Source organism: Sinocyclocheilus grahami, unplaced genomic scaffold (genome assembly GCF_001515645.1).
Source record: "Sinocyclocheilus grahami isolate Dianchi unplaced genomic scaffold, SAMN03320097.WGS_v1.1 scaffold30.1, whole genome shotgun sequence".
In the NCBI taxonomy this organism is placed as follows: Eukaryota; Metazoa; Chordata; class Actinopteri; order Cypriniformes; family Cyprinidae; genus Sinocyclocheilus; species Sinocyclocheilus grahami.
Window position 1 is genome coordinate 1247968 of NW_015505209.1, and position 20515 is coordinate 1268482.

The window sequence follows — 20515 nt, forward strand, 5'->3', positions numbered from 1 at the left end:
TGTTCACAAATCAACTTATCTGTCAGTCTGTTTTTCACAGAAACTTCAGAAGACCTGGAATATAATGCATGAGTCATACAGTATGTTGCCTTTATGATATTTTGTGGTTCTTTTTTTGCCATTTCTGAGCTTGACAGCCTCAGTTCTCATTCCTTTCGTTGTGTTGGAAAACAAATGGCCAGGATATTCTACGAAAAAAGCATCTGTTATATTCATATTGGCTTGGAATGAAATTTTTGCATGAAATATCCCTTTAAATATTTACTTTATGATAAACAGATGTAATGCCGTTGCCTTCGCGATGCCACAACAAGATGCAACAAAAGCAGATGGGATCTATGAATAGACTACGGACGCGGATCTGTCCTGCTGGAATGGTGTGACTCCATGCTTCGGTTCCCCATATACTCCCTCATGGGCTTCAATGGCTTTGGCCTGTTACCCATCAGTCCACTTCACCACCTGTCCTCATAATGGAGAGGTCCATGTCTTTCTAGCCCACTGATCTCCAGTTACATTAAAGCAGGACAACGGCTTGGACAACATGTCCTTCATTTTTAACACTTGACTTCATTGATTAGAAAGCTCCCATATATAGAACAATATGCAGTGGCAGTGGGACCCGTTTGAGACCAAGCCACGCACTTGGGGACTGTGATGGATGAAGCCATCTTGGCATCTATCGTCCTGTCTTCCAATCACCTCGCTCTGTTCTGCCTGGCAGTAGAGTTTGATTGGCTCAGCTCACTGACCCAAGTCACACGACCCATTATGGGGTGCGTAAATCTTCTCAGGCCGGCAACAAGCGTACTTAAGTGTCTAGAGCTTTCAGAGTTCATTGCTATCCCGTTCACAGGAAGTGCAGTCATTAGGACGATGGGTTGGATGTACAGCCAGAGCCCCCTTCACATGACATCTCATCTTCTCACTAGCTGCCTGTTAATCAGGACAATCCCATATGTTCTAACTGTCAGAGCAGGTGGCTATCTGTTGGAGAATAGGAATTCAACGTGACAGCTTACAGTATCTGCACACACACACATTCTGCAGAAAATCAGATTTAATTAGGTTTGTCTTGATTTCTTGGTAAAATATCATATTAATACCCAGTCAAAAGTAGTGTGGAATCTAACCATCCATCCATCTTTGATTTTGTGTAATTATGGATAGATCACCAGATTACATTTAAATGTTATATAATAGTAAAACTGATAGTATAGAAAGGTATAGATAGTGTAGTAGATAATTATATCTATCTATCTATCTATCTATCTATCCAGATACACTATCATCCATCCCTCCAGATACAGTAATTCTACACTATCTATCCATCCCTCCAAATAATTCTACTCTATTTATCCATCCATCCATCCCTCTAAATAATTATACTCTATTTATCCATCCATCCATTCCTCCAGATAATTCTACACTATCCATCCATCCCACCAGATAATTCTACACTATCCATCCATCCCTCTAAATAATTATACTCTATTTATCCATCCATCCATTCCTCCAGATAATTCTACACTATCCATCCATCCCACCAGATAATTCTACACTATCCATCCATCCATCCCTCTAAATAATTCTACTCTATTTATCCATCCATCAATTCCTCCAGATAATTCTACACTATCTATCCATCCATCCCAGGTTAAAAAAAGTACGCTTCCATAATGTACTTCAAGTGCTCCGCTTTCGCGCACTAATTTTGTACTTAATATACTAAAAATTATTCTTTAGTAGTACTTAAGATAAACTTAAGATCAGCTAAGTGTACTCAACTGTGCTATTTTTGGACACCATGAATATGAACTAAAATGCGCTTTTAACATACTATCTCTGTATTTAAAAAATGTATTTAGTTACCACTTGTAGTACACTTGAACCCATCTTTCATACACTAGTACACTCAAGTGTACTACAAGTGGTAACTAAATAATTTTTTTAAATACAGAGATAGTATGTTAAAAGCGCATTTTAGTTCATATTCATGGTGTCCTAAAATAGCACAGTTGAGTACACTTAGTTGATCTTAGGTTTATCTTAAGAAGTACTAAAGAATCATTTTAGTATATTAAATACAAGATTTGTGTGCGAAAACAGAGTGTATTTTTTTAACCTGGGTATTTATCCCTTCAGAAAATTCTACTCTATATAGATAATCTATCTATCTATCTATCTATCTATCTATCTATCTATCTATCTATCTATCTATCTATCTTTATCTGTAGAGTAACAATGTTCACATTTACTTGTGCTTTTGCAACATTTTGTGCAGATGTAAGTTGCAATATTATGTTTGTTGTTTGTGACTAATCTCATATAGAATGTGTTTGGGTGAGTAAATTAATCTGTTAGGAAAGCACTGAAGCTTTAGGCTGCTCAATAGGAGCACAGTAAGAGAGTGAGAAAGAGACCAAGAGCTCGCAGCACCCAAGAAACCCTGCACATTTCTAATTTGGTCCTCCGGCTAAAGGATTTATGATTAATGTCCTCAAGTCACTATATTGTATGACTCCGGCCACGTTATGTTCCCCAAGATAAAAATAAAGTAAAGAGCTGTAAAGGTTGATTAATCACGTTATTAATCATCTCAAATCGACTCGCCAACAGTCATGATGGCAATCGAGAGAAGGGCTGCTGTGATTTTCTTTTCTGAAACGTTAAGCAAACTAAATAGTTCATAGCTACCCAAGAGAGTAATGTTAATGTATAGGGACTTTAATTAAGTGCATAAAAAAATTCTTTACTTGCCTTCACTATACATGCACACTTTTGCACGGCAAAAAAATTAATAAATAAAATTAATAATAATAATCTCAATCAGCAATTTTGTCTTTTTTACAGTAAATGTTAATACAAGATACATTAACTGAATTTAAACATTTTACTGTAAAACTTGTTTCCAGGGAATATATTTCCAATTAATTAGTTTCCTTGTTGTAAGCATAAAACTAAATCAATTTAGTTTTACATTTACAATTACAATTACTGTTTTATAATTATAATTACTAAAAATGCTTTTCTTATAAATGTACATCTCAAAAAACAAGCAAGGTGCATCAATGAACGAGTTTACAAAAAATAGCTAGATTAAATAAGAGCTAAATTCATCCAAAATGGCTGGCAGAAGAGAGAAATTTTGTGCTATACATGTTCTATACATTTTTATATGTTTTTAACACAATATGCATTTATCTTTTATAGAGATAATAATACTTGTTTGTTTGTTTTTTAAATAATCTTGAATTAAGTTTAAAATATTTTTCTTACCCCATTGACAAACAGTTTTTTTTAAACATACTGTAACAAAATTTAGTGAGATTTGTGTTTTAAACAAGACAATTACTTGAATTTTAAATATATTTTCTGAGAACAAGTTTTAATTTTAGTTTTCAGTAAATGTATCTTGTATTAAAATATTTGTATTGTGTAAAAAAAAAAAAAAAAAAAAAGGCCAAAAGTGTTGATTAAGAAAATGAATGTTATTCTTACTACAAGTGTTGTGATTTTAGTTTATCAAGATGCTAATGACAAACTCGATTGAAATAGTGAATCGAGTTGAATTGGTCACTTAAAATATTCCATGACACGATGCTCTTTTAGAAGACAGCTTATGTAGGCAGCGAGGCAGCCTGCTAGGTTTGTTTCCCCATCATTTTTTTTCTCAAATACCTTGAGAGCAATTTAATACAGCGCATTATCATTAATGCTGATTAAATAACAGTTTGTGTCATTAGGTTTGCAAGCTTAATGCAGCTGCCTCTAATGCCGTCAAGAATTTAAAATCTTGGCTCCACAAATGAAATCATACACTTATCTTTTAGATTTCCTTTAGTGCATTTCCTCCTATAAGACAAAGACAGTAAATGTTTATGATTTTGCACCATAACATCTCCTTTTTCATTACCAGATGAAGCAAGACTCGAGGCATCAGGACAACCCCTCAGTCCTTCCCAGGTTCCAACCGGAGCCCCAAGCATCACAGTCTCTTCATCGCTGCTGGAGGACGAAGACTTCGCCTCGCAGTTCCACTCCCCAGCAGCGAGGGCAGAAAGCACAAGGGAGCAGCCTGTGTTCGCCTCAGTGCAGACCATGCAGGTTGCAGAGACACAGCCTCAGGCGCTGGTGCATTCTCTGCCCTCCCCACCCGGCAACAGTGACAATCGCACCAATCAAAAGTCCCCTGGGGAGCTGGCCGTCAGAGTGCCAAATCCACCATCCCCGGCACATAAAATCAACAGTGTCTTGACCACTAGCTCAGGTACTGCTAGATCGTGAGCTTTTGAATCAATGCTGTGTACAGAAATCAAGAAGTGGTGTATTTAAAGAGGTTTCTTTTCAGGGACTTTGCTGATTTGATGTTGTCGTCATCCTTTCTTCACCCTTTGTTCATCATCATCATCATCATCATCACCATCATCACCATCATTTTCAAGGTCATTGTGTTTGTTGTTATCATAATAATCATCATCAACAATAATATCTTTAAAGTCAACGTGAAATTACATTCACATCCCATTTTATTTGCGCAACGTGACATATTTCTGAGTAAAAAGTGAAAAAATGTAGGACTTCATCAGCATTTGATTGGATTGTAAAATATTAGACTATGATTTTTTTAGAAATTAATACTTTTATTCAGGAAGGATGATTAAATAGTTTAAAAACATGACAGTAAAAATATTTATAATGTTAAAAAAGGTTTCTATTTATTTTATTTAAAGAATCCTGAACAAAAATAAATCACTGTTTCCACAAAATTATGAAGCAGCACAGCTGTTTTCAACATTGATAATAATAATAATAAGAAGAAGAAATGTCTCTTAAGCAGCAAATCAGCATATTAGCATATTGATTTCTGAAGGATCATGTGACACTGAAGTCTGTAGTAAAGGCTTTGCATCACAGGGATAAATTATATTTTAAAATGTATTAAAATAGAAAACATTTATTTTTCAAATTGTAATAACATTTCACAATATTACTTTTTTACGGTATTTTTGATCAAATAAATACAACCACGGTGAACATTACCAGCCCTTATGGACCCTTTTTGAACAGTGGTGTTATTTTAGTATCATTGAGATACTATTGTAGTTTTTATTAATACTTTGAATCAGTTTTTCTTTTTATATTTGCCATGTTTTTTTAATAAATATATTTTATATTTTTTCTGTTTTTATTTTAGTTTGTGTTCAATTTTTTGTAATTTTGTTGTGATTTGCCATTGTAAGAATTTTTTTTCTGTATAGTTTTAATATTTTGATTGCAGTTTAATTATTTTAGTACATCAAGCTATACTAAATGAAACTAAATGAGAAATGCTGCCTTAGCAACCAACTGAAATAAAATGTTTTCTTTTTTTTATTATTATAACCCTGATAACCCTGATCGGGTCAACTTTGATTTCATGTTGACATTAAAGCTGAAGTATGTAATTTTTGCACATCCCAACTATCCCGCCAACGTTTACTCTCACTGAATTTGTTAGTCTGATCAATGGAAAATTTATCATTATCTTCAGTTATATTCGGTTTGATGACACTAGTGGCGCAAAAATTACACACTTCAACAAGTCCCGCTACTGCATAATCCCCAAGAGCTACATCCATCCTCTCTCACATGTCCTATGTGTCATTCTTCACCATCAGCGAGCATTCATATGTGTCCTCGATCTCACCTCCTGCTCCTGAGGTGGCTCACTCAAACGTTCTCTGCTTTCAGATGAGACTCTTAGTGAATTCCCCAGGAACCCTGATCTTCCCACCGCCCCGGGATCCTCTTTCATGATTGTGGCAGAGACAGATGCCGCGCTCTCTGACAATGTGACAACTTCGGTCTCAATTTCCGCTTTTAACGGCACCTCTCCTGAAAGAGCTGAAAACGCTTCATCCGGCCCTTCAGCGCGCAGCAACTCCCACACTGTGACCAGCGACAGTCTGCAGCTCACCACAGTGACCACCACGACTGTCACGCCCTTAACTGTGACATCAACGACTGTGACTCCGCCCACTGTCGTCGTTGTGGCGAAAGAGGTCGCGACCACCGTGCCGACCACGACAGCCACCCAGACCACAACAACCGAGACGGAACCACCGACGACAGCCACCACAACCACTACGACAACAACTACCACCACCACCACCACAAAAGTAGCACCAACAACCATAAAAACACCCACAACTACTTTAGCAACAACGACAACCCCTCGTCAAACCACCGCTGTATCTACCTCTGGAAGTACCACGACTAAACCGAGCAGCCCTCCAACTGACAGTTCACATTTTACCTGTAATGTGACCGAAAGATTATGGGTAAAAACAGGTGAGCCCCTGTTTACTCTATTAGCACGTCTGCGCTGTTTTTAGCGATAATTCGCTAAAGGAATTAGGCAATTTTAGTTAATTTAGTTACAATTGCACCACTAATCAGTGCAAATCAACGCAGTTTACATTCCATTACAGCAAATTTAGCAGGTTATTGAGTTGAATTGTAGATTGCGGTGAAATAATGTTGTTGAACTGATAGTATTGGCAATAAAGCAAAATGTAATATCTAGACCTAAACAGTGTTTGTAGGAACATTTTTTTTTATTATAAGCAAAACTCAATCAGGACACCTATTGTTCCAAGTTACCCCAATTTTGCTTTGCGTGTAAATGTTTTTGGGGTTTGTTGCATTTGTTTGCCTACCCTAAAATATTTCAGTCTTTTCAATTAGATTTTAATTGTAATTTAAAAATAATCAACAGCTATGGAATGATGAATAAACATTCATACATACATCAAAATTAAATAACAAAGCTATGACACTTAAATTGTGCTCAGCTCATATATATATATATATATATATATATACACACACACACACACATATGCTTTATTTGTTACTTGTCATTATAATCGATTCTGTTATTGTAATAAAAATCGGTTTAGGCTATGGCATTAATAGAATAGAATATGATATATTATACTATGAAAAGAAATATAAATAAATAAAAAACATAAATAATACATAAAAATAAATAATAAAAATTGATTATTTACATAAGTAGATTTTTTTGGTTCGCAGTGTTTTGTGCATGTAAGCACTTAGTCAGATGTTTAACCAAGACTAAAATATTTCAGTATTTGAAATGAGATTTTAGTTGTATTTAAAATAATAAATAAAATAGTTAACAGCTATGAAATTATAAATGCACATTCAAGTAACAAATCCATTTTGACATTTAAATTATGCACAGCTCATTACAACAGAGCCGTATGACAAAACCAATGTACAAATGCACATATCTACTTAATCTTGTGAAAGGCTTTATTATGCATATAATATTACCATATGCTGTAATTTTACTCCTCCTCTCCCACATTCTACAGTGACAGCATATGCACTGCAGTGAAGCCAACATATGTTCACTGTGAACCGACATGTTTATAGGCATGGCTGTCCCCCTTGGGATCTGAGCTGCTTTGAGATGCTTAGAAAATCATGACTTTCATATGTGTTGTATTTTTTTCCCCAGTGTTGTCCATCCAGATGCGACGAAATCGCCTAGAAGCTGGAATGAGACGGGACCTGTCTAAAGGTATCACGCAGGCACTGCAGAGAGCGTTCAACGACAGCAACATCCGTGTTCAGGTTGGTGGTTTTGCATGTGTTTGGAGCCAAAAGCCGCTACGCAGTTATAAAAGTTCGAAGGTTTGGGATTGGTAAGATTTTTCAATGTTTTTGAAAGAAGTCAGAAGGATTTAATGCATAATTTAAAAAGAATTAGCATACTAGTATGCACAGTGTACAGACTATACACTGCAGCAATAATAAAATGGTAGTATGCTTATCCAAACCCTTTTCTCTCTCTTCCATTGCAAGTACAACACGAAATAAGAAATTCTAAATAAATAATGAAAAGAACTAATCAGAATAGTTGGTTGCCATTGGAAACACAGTAAAATAGGCCTTAAACAGTAGAATCAAATAAGCACAGTGCTTTGACCACAGTCCTCTGGGACCTTATCACTGTTGCATCATGGGAATAGTAGTTTAGCAGAGGACAGTGTGGTGGGAGGCTGCGTGGGAGGTGTTTCCTGTTTATGTTCAGTATGCAGCTCATTGAGTGTGATTGTGTAGAACATCTCCCTGTTTTCAAGCGCTGAGAAAGGACCGTCTTATGAAACACTTGGTTTGAAGCCTAAGGAGCATTCGCACGTCTGTCCATCAGAAAGGCATGTCCAAAAATAGCGCAGCACTGGTACCTCATATGCTGCAAATAAAAAATCCATATCATGGTAATAGCAGAGACAATGTGCTGAGGGGAGCTCAGTTGCCTAAATAGAGATTTAAAGGAATGGTTCGCTAACATTTTTTATTCCGTCATCATTTAATCACCCTCATGTCGTTCCAAACCTGTATGACTCTCTGAAGTTTAAGTTGTTAGTCATACAAGTCATATGGGTTTGAGCATTAGTAAATGATGACCGAATTTTTGGGTGTACTGTCTCTTTAATTGTGAATGACCACTTTAAAAGGTTGTTATTAGCATTTGAAGAGTGACCGTCTGTGTCTATTAAGCTCTGTACCGAATGACTCAATCTGTCTCTATATTCGTCCATTTTGCTCACTGTGTGATTTTTTTTCCCCCTCCTCTTTCTCCTCCTCCTCGTCAACTGTCCATCAGATCAGAGGTTCTGTATCATTACAGACCCTGGAGGTGATCAGCAGGAGACGACACAATCACTATCTACACATGAACAGAGAGAGAGAGAGAGAGAGAGAGAGAGAGAGAGAGAGAGAGAGAGAGTGGGTGTGTGTGTGTTGGAGTAAAACGAGAGAGATGGTCAGTCAGCTTGGCTCAATATGATGAAATTTATTCATGTGGGCTTTGTATTAGCATTTGCCTCAAGCGCTTAACAATAAACAAAGCCAGTAAGAGCATTTGTGCGAATATAGCACTATAAATAAAAACAGCATATGATTTTAGCAAGGCATATTTGAACTCGTTAAGATATTGATACTGTGTACACTTTTTACACACACAGTAGTGTTTAATTTTAATTTATCCATGCATCATGGGAGATTTTTGTGTTTTTTTCCACAGTGTCATTTCCTTCACGTATCAGTTGATGTATTGTGTCTCATAGCGTTCTGTGATGGAAATGATATTTTTGGAGTAAAGCGTCTGACTCCTTTGTCTTGCTAAGACTAATTTAATAGCTAGAATTGTATGTGTCCTTAATACACACAATGAAATATTTGTTAAAATGACTGGAAATGGCACAGTAGAAATATTTATTATTTTTTTCATAATTTTGGAAAATGTGATTATTCTCTCAAAGTAAATATCAAAACTAATTATGTCATTATTTGTTTAGATTACTGTAGTTTAAAATGTAATAATTAGTAGTTTTTTTATGATGGATTTTCATATTTTAAGACCGAAAGTTTGTTAGAACAAAACAAAATCTGAAAGTTGAAGAAATAATCACCAATTTATTTAATATTTGTCAATTATCAATAAAATTATGAATACAATTATTTTAATTATTAATTAATTCATTTCATTCATTTACTTAATTTGTAATTTTTTATTCATTTACATTTTAATATATAAGTAAGACTATATATGTAATTTATGTTTTTGAATAAAGTCTCTTAAGCTCACCCCGGCTGCATTTATTTTATCAATAATACAATAAAAACTGAAATGTTGTGAAATATTATTACAATTATTATTGCATATTATTATTAATAATAATAATAATAATAATGTTATTGCATATTATTATTATTATTATTATTATTATTTGTTCTAATACATTTTAAAATGTAATTTATTTCTGTGATGGCAAAGCTGAATTTTCAGCCGCCATTACTTCTTCTTTTCAGTCTTCAGTGTCCACATGATCCTTCAGAAATCATTCTAATATGCTTAGTATCTTTGTGGAAACTGTGAAAAAATGTATTTACACTAGAAATCTTTTGCAACATTACACTCTAAAAAATGCTGGGTTAAATAGGGACAAACCCAGCTATTGGGTTAAAAAGGGACAAACCCAGCTATTGGGTTGTTTTGACCCAGCGTTTGGGTTCAAAACATCCCAACCGCTGGGTCAAAACAACCCAATAGCTGGATTTATCCCTTTTTAACCCAGCGCTGGGTTATATTTAACCCAGCATTTTTTAGAGTGTATAAATATCTCGATTTTTGATTGATTTAATGTATTCTTGCTGAATAAAAGTATTAATTTAAAAAAATCTTGCTGACCCCAGACTTTTGAATGGTAGTGTTCTAGTTAAAATGTAATTTGTCACACCACAGGATCATTTAAAAAGAACTAGCCAAAGAGCTGATAAAAATTGGTGAAAAAAATACATCGTGTCAGATGTCCATTACCATATATCCGTCATTTTACATGATCTGTGTTCTTTCTAGTTGGAAAGAGATATCTGCACGCCTTCTAATGTGACTGTGGGCTACTACGTCTTGAGAGGGAAGTCCGTGTTGGTGGCCTCTGTTGTGATGGACACATTAGTTTCCTATGGCTTTGACAAGCTACTGAATGACATCAGAGAGTATGTTCCCGTGGTGTTGGCCATCCCCAGTCCTGTGGCCCCATGGTTGCCCAGCCTAGGCATCCACCTGCAACTCAAAACGGGTACAATTCTTTTCCAACTGAAGTTTATTGGAAAATCTGACTGGAAATGATCAATCTGACCAGTTTTATGCTTGAGCACCTTTGTTTACCCTTTTTTGCATTACATATCCAACCAGTCTTAAGGCCACCGCCATTTATTGTTAGTGAAATTGCATTTTGGACAAACTTGGTAACTGGAATGTGGGCTCTGTTTTTGTTTAACAGTTTATTGTTTTCCTACATATAGTTCTCAGGTTTGTTGGGCCAATGGACAACATCAAGTCTTGCGGCTTCATCCAAATGATGGAGCAACGATTGGAAAATGTGTTTGCTGAGGCACAGGAGAAAGTGGAGGACTCTTATGGGACTCTTTCTGTTGAGGTAGTTTTTCAATTGAACTTGAAAATAAAGTTTGATAAATGGCTTATCATCAGAGGTCTGATAACGCCGTTCCTATGAGGACTCGTCTGTTGGATTTGGATTTATAGTTTGTTTGTGTTTTCGAACAGATTCTGAACACGTATCAAACTGGGAATTCGTTGGCAGTCACTCTGGTGTATGTTGTGTGGAACAGTAGCACTCCGTTGAATGGTACTGTGTCCAGCGGTCTCCTTAACCAGCTCACTGCCGAGCTGGTGGGCTACTTTCTCTTCTTCCCCCCTCTGATCATCGCTGAGCGTAAGTTCCAGCTTGTGTTTACCGCTTGATGTTACATTGACTTGCTGCACTGCTCATGTTTGCATGTTAGTGCACATTGAAATGGTAGTTCATGTTTATTTCTGTTTGAATCCATGAGTTTGTTTTCCTTGAGGCAGAGATCTTCAGTTTTGGTTGATCCAAAAGATGTTTTCCAAGGACGCATAACATTTTCCTTTTTTGAATGGGTAGTTGATATGAAACATTTTTGGAAAGTTGGCTTGTTCTGCTGTGTAACTTGCTATACTCCATTAAAAATCATTTTAAAGGGATAGTTCACCCAAAAATGAAAATTCTGTCATTAATTACTCACCTTCATGTCGTTCCAAACCCGTAAGACCTTCGTTCATCTTCGGAACACAAATTAAGATATTCTTGATGAAATCCGAGAGCTTTCTGACACGCATTAAAATAAATATTTATGTATTTAATGGATATTATGTTGACATTCAATATTCGCTTTTTTATTCAAGTTTTTTTTTTTTTTTAAGTAATATATAATTTTAAAGGGGTCATATGACGTTGCTAAAAAAGAACATTATTTTGTGTATTTGGTGTAATGAAATGTGTTTATGCGGTTTAAGGTTAAAAAAACACATTATTTTCCACATACTGTACATTAATCCTTTAAATACGAAAACGTACTTGCAGGCTGTGAGTCAGCATTATTTGTCAGCATCATAGACTGTATAGGGTCAGCATGCGTGCCGAAGGGGAAACAGGGGAACTGAATTCACCGGAACACCGGCATTGTAGGCTACTCTCCCAGGAAACAGTCCTCGTCCTCCATAAAATGCGTTGCACACATCTGAATATTTGGTTTGAACTGTTCTGGAACAGTGTTGTAAATACAACTTAACCACTGATTTCTAATTGTGTCCTCTTTTGGAAGACCAAACAAAATAGTTTTGCTTTCACAACGAAACACACAGCGTCTCCACGACATGTCGGCGGCGGCAACAACACTACAACGAGAATCAAAGTTACGCCTTCTTTCTTTGCGTATACATTTTGGCAGTGTTATGCAAATCTTCCCACACTGTGACGTAGACATGTGGGGGCGTGTTTAAACGAGGCGTTTTAGGAGGGCGTGGACGAGTCTTAATTTTTATAAAGAATATCTCTTTGGGTTTGAGACTTTAGTCTTTGCAACTTTAGGATCTTATCTATTCAAGAACAGCTTGTAACACTCCAAAGAGAAAGGAAAACTTGAAATCACATCATATGACCCCTTTAACAAATATAACAAAGAATGTTGAAACAAAATGCCTGTGTGCCATGGATAAGAAAACATATTTTGTAAAATATACATGTTAAAAAGCATAATTTTACAGCATTTTTAAAAAATAAATAAATAATTGATCAGCTTATTTTATGCATTAGACTGTTAACAATAACTAAGGATAACAATACAAATTCACATTTATCCTTACTAATGTATGAGTAAATGATGATAGACTTCGGTTTTTCCCAGAATGGTCTTCTAATAAGCATCTGTCTGTCTTTCCCTCTCTTTTCACAGCTCTAGAGTACCACAACCTTAACACTTCAGTAGCAACCCGAGATTACTGGGTAATCACAGGTAATTACCTTAACAGTTCAGCTGCTAACCAGCACCAAGACAGCTATTTGCCAGCGTGTGTTACGTGATTAAGTCTAGCTAATGTTTTTCCCTGCTTCTTTTAAACACAGTCTTCCTCCTTGAGGAGAGCTATTGATGTATTATTTAGCTTCCTCCATCAACTGATTTGAGATCACATCGGATCAGAATATCGAGTGTGAAAAAGCTATTTCTAGCTTTAAGTTTTTGCACTCAATGTTCTCTCCGTTGCCTTAGCTAGCTCTTCCTCCACCTTCTTTACCCCATTCATCCTTTTTTATCACTGTCAGGAGAACGAATCCTTTTACCAAGGTCAGTTCTATAATAATTGCAGTTTTTTTAGACTTAAAGTGTAAGAAAGGTATGTTCTCCTTGTCACCTTGCTTCATCCCTCTCTGTCGTTCTCTCTCTCTCTGCAGTAATTCAGGACGTTGACAGCTCTTCTCTTGAGGGGAGTTATCAGAGCTTTGCTAGTCTAATGGAGCAGCGGCTGGCGGAGCTCTTTCTGGTTGCCAGTCGACGCGGCCTCCGCTTCAGGAGAGCCACGACTGTGGGCGATTACACCGTCCAGGTGTGCCATCAGTTTGTTCTTTGCTAATTTTTCTTGTCCTGACTAAATATTTTGATGACTCATCCTGCACTACACAGGTTTTTTGTCCAGTCAAATGCTCTAGAATAAGAAAGCCCCACCCCCAATAGAACCCGCAACAAATTAGCAAGTGGTAAAATGTGTTCATGGCTGCAACATACTGTAAAAAAAGCTTATTTATTATTTAAAACAGTGGATGGGGACTATGTTACTCACGTTGAATGCAAAGAGGTTAGCCAATCATAAAAGAGGTAATTTGCATATAAACACGTGTTTTGGCGCAAGACAATTCTACATGGAATTCAAGGGGGGAAAAATGTGACAAATGTGTAGTAGAGTATGGCCCATTTAAAACTGAAAATTGGCCTCATGTTCAATTCAATTTAAGATTTAGCGTTTCTAAAGTTTATAGTGGAAATATCAAACATGAACTCAAGGTATTTTCCTCATACAGATGGTTAGCATTCGGCGGCTGTCTGGTCCTAAGAACCCAGCTGAAATGACCTACTACATACAAGTAGATGGTTCTCCCATAACTGGCACTGCTGCAGCTAAGACCCTCAACACGGTGGACTCTCAGACCATGGCTCTCACTCTGGGCTACTTCGTCCAAGTTCAAGCAGAGCGTATGTATATAATTCACTCCTCTAGCCCTGTTTCTTTCCGAACCATCATTTAGTTTCATTTTTATATGCAGGAAAACTTATGCTTCTGTGAGTGTTTACTGTATATCTTATTTAGAACTACTGTTTATGTTTAAGGTGTCAAAAGTGATTTGTACATTATAGTTTATGTTAGCGGTGCTTGCTAATGCTCATTCCTACGTTTGGTGATTTGACCCCTAATCAGAACTATTCAATTCAGTGTACGAGTCAGTCAAACACTGTTTATGCTACTGACACCAGTGATATCTTTCATTGTATGACTCAAATTTGATGATTTTTTGCAAAAACGTACAGTTTTAATCAGCTGGATATGAAAGCATATTTCCACTATAGAAAAAAAATGTAAATGGTAATTGCAACTTTTATCTCGATTCTGATTTTTTCCCACAGGTTTGAGTTTGTCTAACAATTCGGAATTTTTCTCGCAATTATGAGAAAAAAAGTCAGAATTGCATGATATAAACTCAAAATTGCGAGTTTATGTCTGACAATTCTCACTTTTTCTTGCAATTCCTAGTTTATATCTTGCAATTAATTTTTTTCCCTCCACAGAATAAAAAACGTAAAGGTATTTGTGACTTTCTATCATGAAAAAAGTCATAATTACCTTATTATTTTTGTTATTTTGTGGCGGAAACAATCTTCCATATCGGGACAATAAAATTAGCAGAAAAGAAATTCTAGACTTAAACCCAAATTATACTTTAATTTTTAGCGTCTTCAAGGATATAAGTTAGGGCTGGGCAATATGACCAAAAAATTATCACGATAATTTTTTTCAAATCACTCGATATCGATAATTATCACAATAAAAGTGAAATCTTTATTTATTTCAAGTTTGTAGTGAGCTCGCACTGCGCTGCCATTTAAACTTTGATCCGAGTGAATAAACGGTCCGTGTGGCACCGTTAGCTCTGTTTCGTTTCCGCTTTTGGTGCATAAACATTATCAAGCATTTATCGAACTCTTCATATCGTTTTATCGGTTTAAAATTATATCGCGATAATTATTGTTATCAATTTATTGCCCAGCCCTAATATAAGCATAGTGCGTATAGTATGCATGCATCCTAGTTTACACGTAAAAATTGAAATATACAACAACAAATTACTGCAAAAGGCAAGGGAATTAAGAGATGCCCACAACTCTAATTTAAACAAATACAACGACAATTTTATTGGTCATAACTTCTGGAAAGAATAGTGCAGACACTGAACACGGATGGAACTTTTTGGAGTGCATGTTGACCACCTATATTTGCACATGTTATTGAATAAAATATACAATCCTACGTTCAGCTGCACACATTCTCTAAGTGCTCATGTCAAAATTGAAGTATACTTTGGACGCCATTTCAGGAGACCAAAAATCTCAGGCTTGGCAAGTATCTAGCTAGCAACCTTGCCTTGCCATTAGCTTAGCATCAAATTCTGCGCCACTTGCATTTATGGCAGAAAATGTGAAATATTTTATCAGTGAAACTCTGTGCAAATGAACCGAAAATTCTACTTTGACTTAATAAGGTACCAACGAAAGTGAGCATTGATAATGCTGACTTATTTTTCCAAATGAGGTCTATAGCTATCTCACACCGCGCTAGAGAAACCGCAGGGGATTTGGGTGTAGAGAGTTTACACAAGTTTACTTAGCTCTCAACTGGGGCGTCGAGCCCAGTTTGTCTGCCGGAGACGAACAAAGCCCCAGTTTTGTATGAATAATACACAGTCAGACCCAGCAGTGGGGGTTTAATCTCCCAGATAAGAGCTACAGCCGAAAGACATATTTAGCTCATTAGGAGCTAACCACAGACAGTAGGAGACAGAGGGGAGTTGGATTACTGTAAGAGAGTATGCTGGAGGCGCAAGTGGCGGAAATCATGTGCAAACATTGTGAATGAGTCTATTGATTTCCAATCTATGTTTGTGATTGTGTTTGTGTGTAAACAGCGGTGGTCAAGAGTCTGCCTAGTAACATCTGGATACTGGCGGTCCTGATTCCTGTATCGCTGGTGATGGTTATGGTGGTTATGGCGGTCGCTATCATATGCAGGAGAAACCGAACCGTATTCAAGACCAGCGCGTTTCGCAACTTTCATCCCCGCACCAAGGTAGGCTTTTCCAAACCACGACTTTTCAAATAAACACATCACTGTCTTGTCCAAACGGGGACGGTTATGTCAGCATCATATTAATAAATCCATTTAACATACCTTTATAAGAAAGTCCAGTGACAATTGGTCTCATTCACTAATAACTGGAATAGAGATACACCAATATTAATATTCTGACTGACAAAGATAAAATGATAGTTATTTAAATTTATGACAGATATTATTTTCTCTGAAAAAATTGAAATAAAAAAAGCTTAGAACCATTTTATAAATAAAACAAGTTAAAATTATTTTAATATAATTTTATATATTAATTTAATAAACAGTTTAGACAAATGTATGATTTTTAAATATTAATATTTTATGTATTATTTTATTTTCCAATCATTTCTAGATATATAATATTTATTATATTTCATGTTATAATTATTAATTAACATTAATTATATTTATTAAATATTTGTGTGTGTGTGTTACATAAAAACTATAAAGATTTATAGAATTATTTCTATTTTTTTATTTTATTATTATTTTCGATTTATAAACATGTATTAATTTATTACACTTAAATTTGTGAATCTCTCTCACACACACATTTATTTATATATATATATATATATATATATATATATATATAATTTATTACATTAATAAATGTAACATTAATGTTGTATTAATCCATGTTTACAAATAGAAAATAATAACTGTATTGTATTGAAAATAATAACTCTAATAAAAACCTAAGTTGTTATAACCAATAACATTCATGAGCACAAAAAGAAAATGGTACCATACAAAAGTTTGATTCATATGTGGATTTGTTTTTTTCTTATTTGCAATATTAATGAATCAGGATTATTTTAAATGAGGGAATGAGACCCATTGTTGTGTCATACTGATGATGTTATCTCCTTTTGACAACTAATCCTGCTTTCCTTTATACTAATCACAAAATCCTTTTTTTTTTTTTTACACATCTGAATATGTTGCTGGACGTAAGCTTTTGGATTGGTGGCTTGCTCCTCAACATTCAATGTTGTCATGACACATGAGATGTGCTGTTTAAACCTTAGAATGACACATTTCACTTTAACGCCACCAAAATGTCCCTCCAATTGTGTCTTCACTACTTTTCCTGTCCAGACCTCATATCGAAGAGATGGGAGTTATCACCACCAGGTATTTCTGGCTTGTGCATGGGGCTTGGCTGCATGTTTGTAGTCCACATATCCTTCTTGTTGACTGTGCTTGTGGGAAATCTGTCCGCAGTGGGAAGGGGAAACAGAAGGTTATCTATCCTCCATGTAATCGATGAACTGTTCAGTAAGATCTAGTGCACTGAGAATATTTTTGATCTGCACAGCACAAATATCTCCTTTCTTGTACCTTCATTTGAGATTGCAGGACGATGACTAATAACAGAATGGGGAGGATTTTAAAGGTGGGGTATGCGATTTTTCAAAAACGCTTTAGAAAACTGATTCGGGCTGACTAGCAAAAAAAAACTTGTAGCCAATCAGCAGTAAGGGGCGTGTCTACTCATGATGTGGAGGAGAGAGAGTTCAGTGCACAGGACGGACATTAGCGAGCCGAGCGACAGAAGAGATGGCGGATAAAAAACAAAAGAGGAAAACATCTGTGGAACAAAAGAAGGCTTAAGGCAAGAAGTAGGACCCGTGTAAATATCGGATCAGCTTTCCAGCGCTGGAGAGAACTCAAGGAGCGGAAGGCCTGTGATCGGATGCCGAGGTTGCTTTGTTTCTTGTCGATAGGTGAGTAACACCGTGTCTGCGCCGCAACAGCTAAAGTCTGTCTAGTACATTGAACGCGACAAAGCGACCGTTGAAAATCATTTGAAATTTGTGTCAATACATCATGAATAGAACGCAGCAGCAGTTTTCTGTCGTGGATTTGTCGTGCCGTGCCGCGCCGCATCCAGTGCAGACCATAGATATGTGTATATATATTTATGGTGGAGACAGCATCACTGATTATAATGAGTTCCATAGTATTTTGTCGCGCCGCGCCACTCGCGTCCGGTGTAGACACGGTTTAACATTGGTTTTGCTTTGTTACACAGAACTAATCGTTGCGTACGTATGTGTGGGGCATAGCTATCAAAATAGGGGCGAGACCCTTCTGGGGTAGGGGCGTGTTTGTTATGGTGATTTAAAAATGTCAACATTGGCTACCAGAAAATCGCTTACCCTACCTTTAAGTATTGCCATAGTATTACTGCAATTATGATTTCTTTGTCATGATTATGAGGCTTTCAAATAGATCCAGACCAAATGCAGGTTAAGAAATTAGGCCACCCCAAGCTGAGCGATATGCCAAGGTAACATATATGCAGAATTAGGTGAAGTTTAAATAGATTGCAAGGACTTTTCATCTAAAAGGGGATACATTGAATGACCCAACAGGAAGGAGCTATAGGATCTGCTATATGTGCTCATGTGTAGAGGGACGTTTTCATAGCAAACATAAGAGTTTCAGGTCATTAAGATTTTTTCCAAAGAAATCAATACTTTTATTCAGCAAGGATGCGTTAAATTGATCAAAACTGACAGTAAAGTAATTTACAGTTACAAATATTAACTGTACTTTCTATTTCTCAAAGAATCCTGATTGAATTTATCTCAATTTCCACAAAAAATATTAAACCATTTTCAACATTGATAATAAGAAAAATATATTGATCGGCAAATCAGCATATTAGAATGATTTCTAAAGGATCATGTGACATTGAAGACTGGAGTAATGATGCTGAAAATTCAGCTTTGCATCAAACGAATAAATTCAATTTCAAAATATATGAAAATAGAAAAGTTATTTTAAATTGTAATAATAACAGTATTTTACTGTATTTTTGACCAAATAAATGCAGCCTTGGTGAGCAAAAGAGACTTTCTTTGTTGTGTAGAACTCAAATATTTAGCAGAATGTCTAAGCTGCTCTTTCCGTATAATGAAAGTGAATGGTGACCAAACCTATCAAGCAAAATATTCAATGAATAACAGCTTAAATTCAGTCTGTGCCTCACGCAAAGTTATCAAATGCCTTCAAAAGATGTGATGCACAATTTATATAAACTGCTTTTATGATGTTTTTATAGGGCTTTTTGTCCTTTTAGGAGCTTGACAACACATGATCACCATCCAGTTTAATTGTATGCAAAAGAGCAGCTTTGACATTCTGCTAAACTTCTGTTTTTGTGTTCCACTGAAGAAAGTAAGTTAAATGGGTATGAAACGTGAGGGTAAGCATTTTTGAGTGAACTATCCCTGTATATAACTGTATTGTTTTTAGTAATGAAGTAAAACAATATGCAAATCAATTCTAATTATGATAATGGTCTCTTTGATCATACTCCCTCTTAGCTGTGTTCTCTGATCTGAAAACATTCCCTACTCCGTCCAATTAAGACATCCTTTCAGGAACATGATTTTGCTTATGCACGGTAATTTGCGGATCAGTGTATAAAGCGTTCGGTTTCACACAAGAGCTTTCCATGTTAGCATAAGGGAATTGCAGGAGGTGTGTGAATGTTCACTGGATGATCGGAATGAGAATAAATTCATATAAGGATTTCAGATGCTGACACTGATGATTCATCAGGCTCAGACGTGATCAATTCTATGTGTGTGCGCTTGCATGCTTTTTGCTTCAACCTGTCGATGTGTTTGAACAGTCCTTATGTGTTCCCCAGCTTGTTTGCACAGTTCACATCCCGTGCAAGACTTACAACCTGGATTCTATGCTTAAATCAAATTGAACTTGGATTAAACTAAGATTTATATAAGGGGTTTGTGGACTGTCACGACCTGCGTCAGCCAGAGAAAGACTCTGGCTCCTCTCAAATACAGTCGGAGGGAGCACAAGTGAATTATAGTTCAGCTGAGCATGTGAATTATATTTGAGTGGGATTTGACCTTATTCAAGGTCAGTGTCCGATAGAGAATGCTCAGGAAGATGATACTAAAATTAAAATGCTGCTTTTCACAGAAGTTTATACTTTTACTGTTTCTTTTTGGTGTAACATTTTTGCTAGTAATGCACGATAAATCAGTACAGAATGTATTGATATTAAATGTATTGTAATTTAATTTATTACATTTATTAATTATAATTATAATATATAATTATTAAACTATTTAATGTATATATATATATATATATATATATATATATATATATTAGATATCAAAAAATAAA

The 20515-nt window shown here is 35.9% G+C and overlaps 1 protein-coding gene across 4 annotated transcripts in view; it reads left to right on the plus strand.

Annotated features, from left to right (window-relative positions):
- The window catches only part of kiaa1549la (KIAA1549-like a), a 54913-nt gene that overhangs the window by 13434 nt on the left and 20964 nt on the right, over nucleotides 1-20515 (plus strand). For 3 of the 4 annotated variants that reach the window (XM_016258761.1, XM_016258776.1, XM_016258770.1), the window contains exons 2-12: nucleotides 3920-4270; nucleotides 5734-6333; nucleotides 7532-7647; nucleotides 10439-10661; nucleotides 10888-11021; nucleotides 11150-11318; nucleotides 12859-12918; nucleotides 13356-13507; nucleotides 13980-14151; nucleotides 16137-16297; nucleotides 17444-17479. In XM_016258761.1, coding sequence (XP_016114247.1) covers nucleotides 3920-4270; nucleotides 5734-6333; nucleotides 7532-7647; nucleotides 10439-10661; nucleotides 10888-11021; nucleotides 11150-11318; nucleotides 12859-12918; nucleotides 13356-13507; nucleotides 13980-14151; nucleotides 16137-16297; nucleotides 17444-17479 — 2174 coding nt within the window. The remainder of the gene's footprint in view (nucleotides 1-3919; nucleotides 4271-5733; nucleotides 6334-7531; nucleotides 7648-10438; nucleotides 10662-10887; nucleotides 11022-11149; nucleotides 11319-12858; nucleotides 12919-13355; nucleotides 13508-13979; nucleotides 14152-16136; nucleotides 16298-17443; nucleotides 17480-20515) is intronic. The other variant, XM_016258784.1, reaches the window with a different exon arrangement.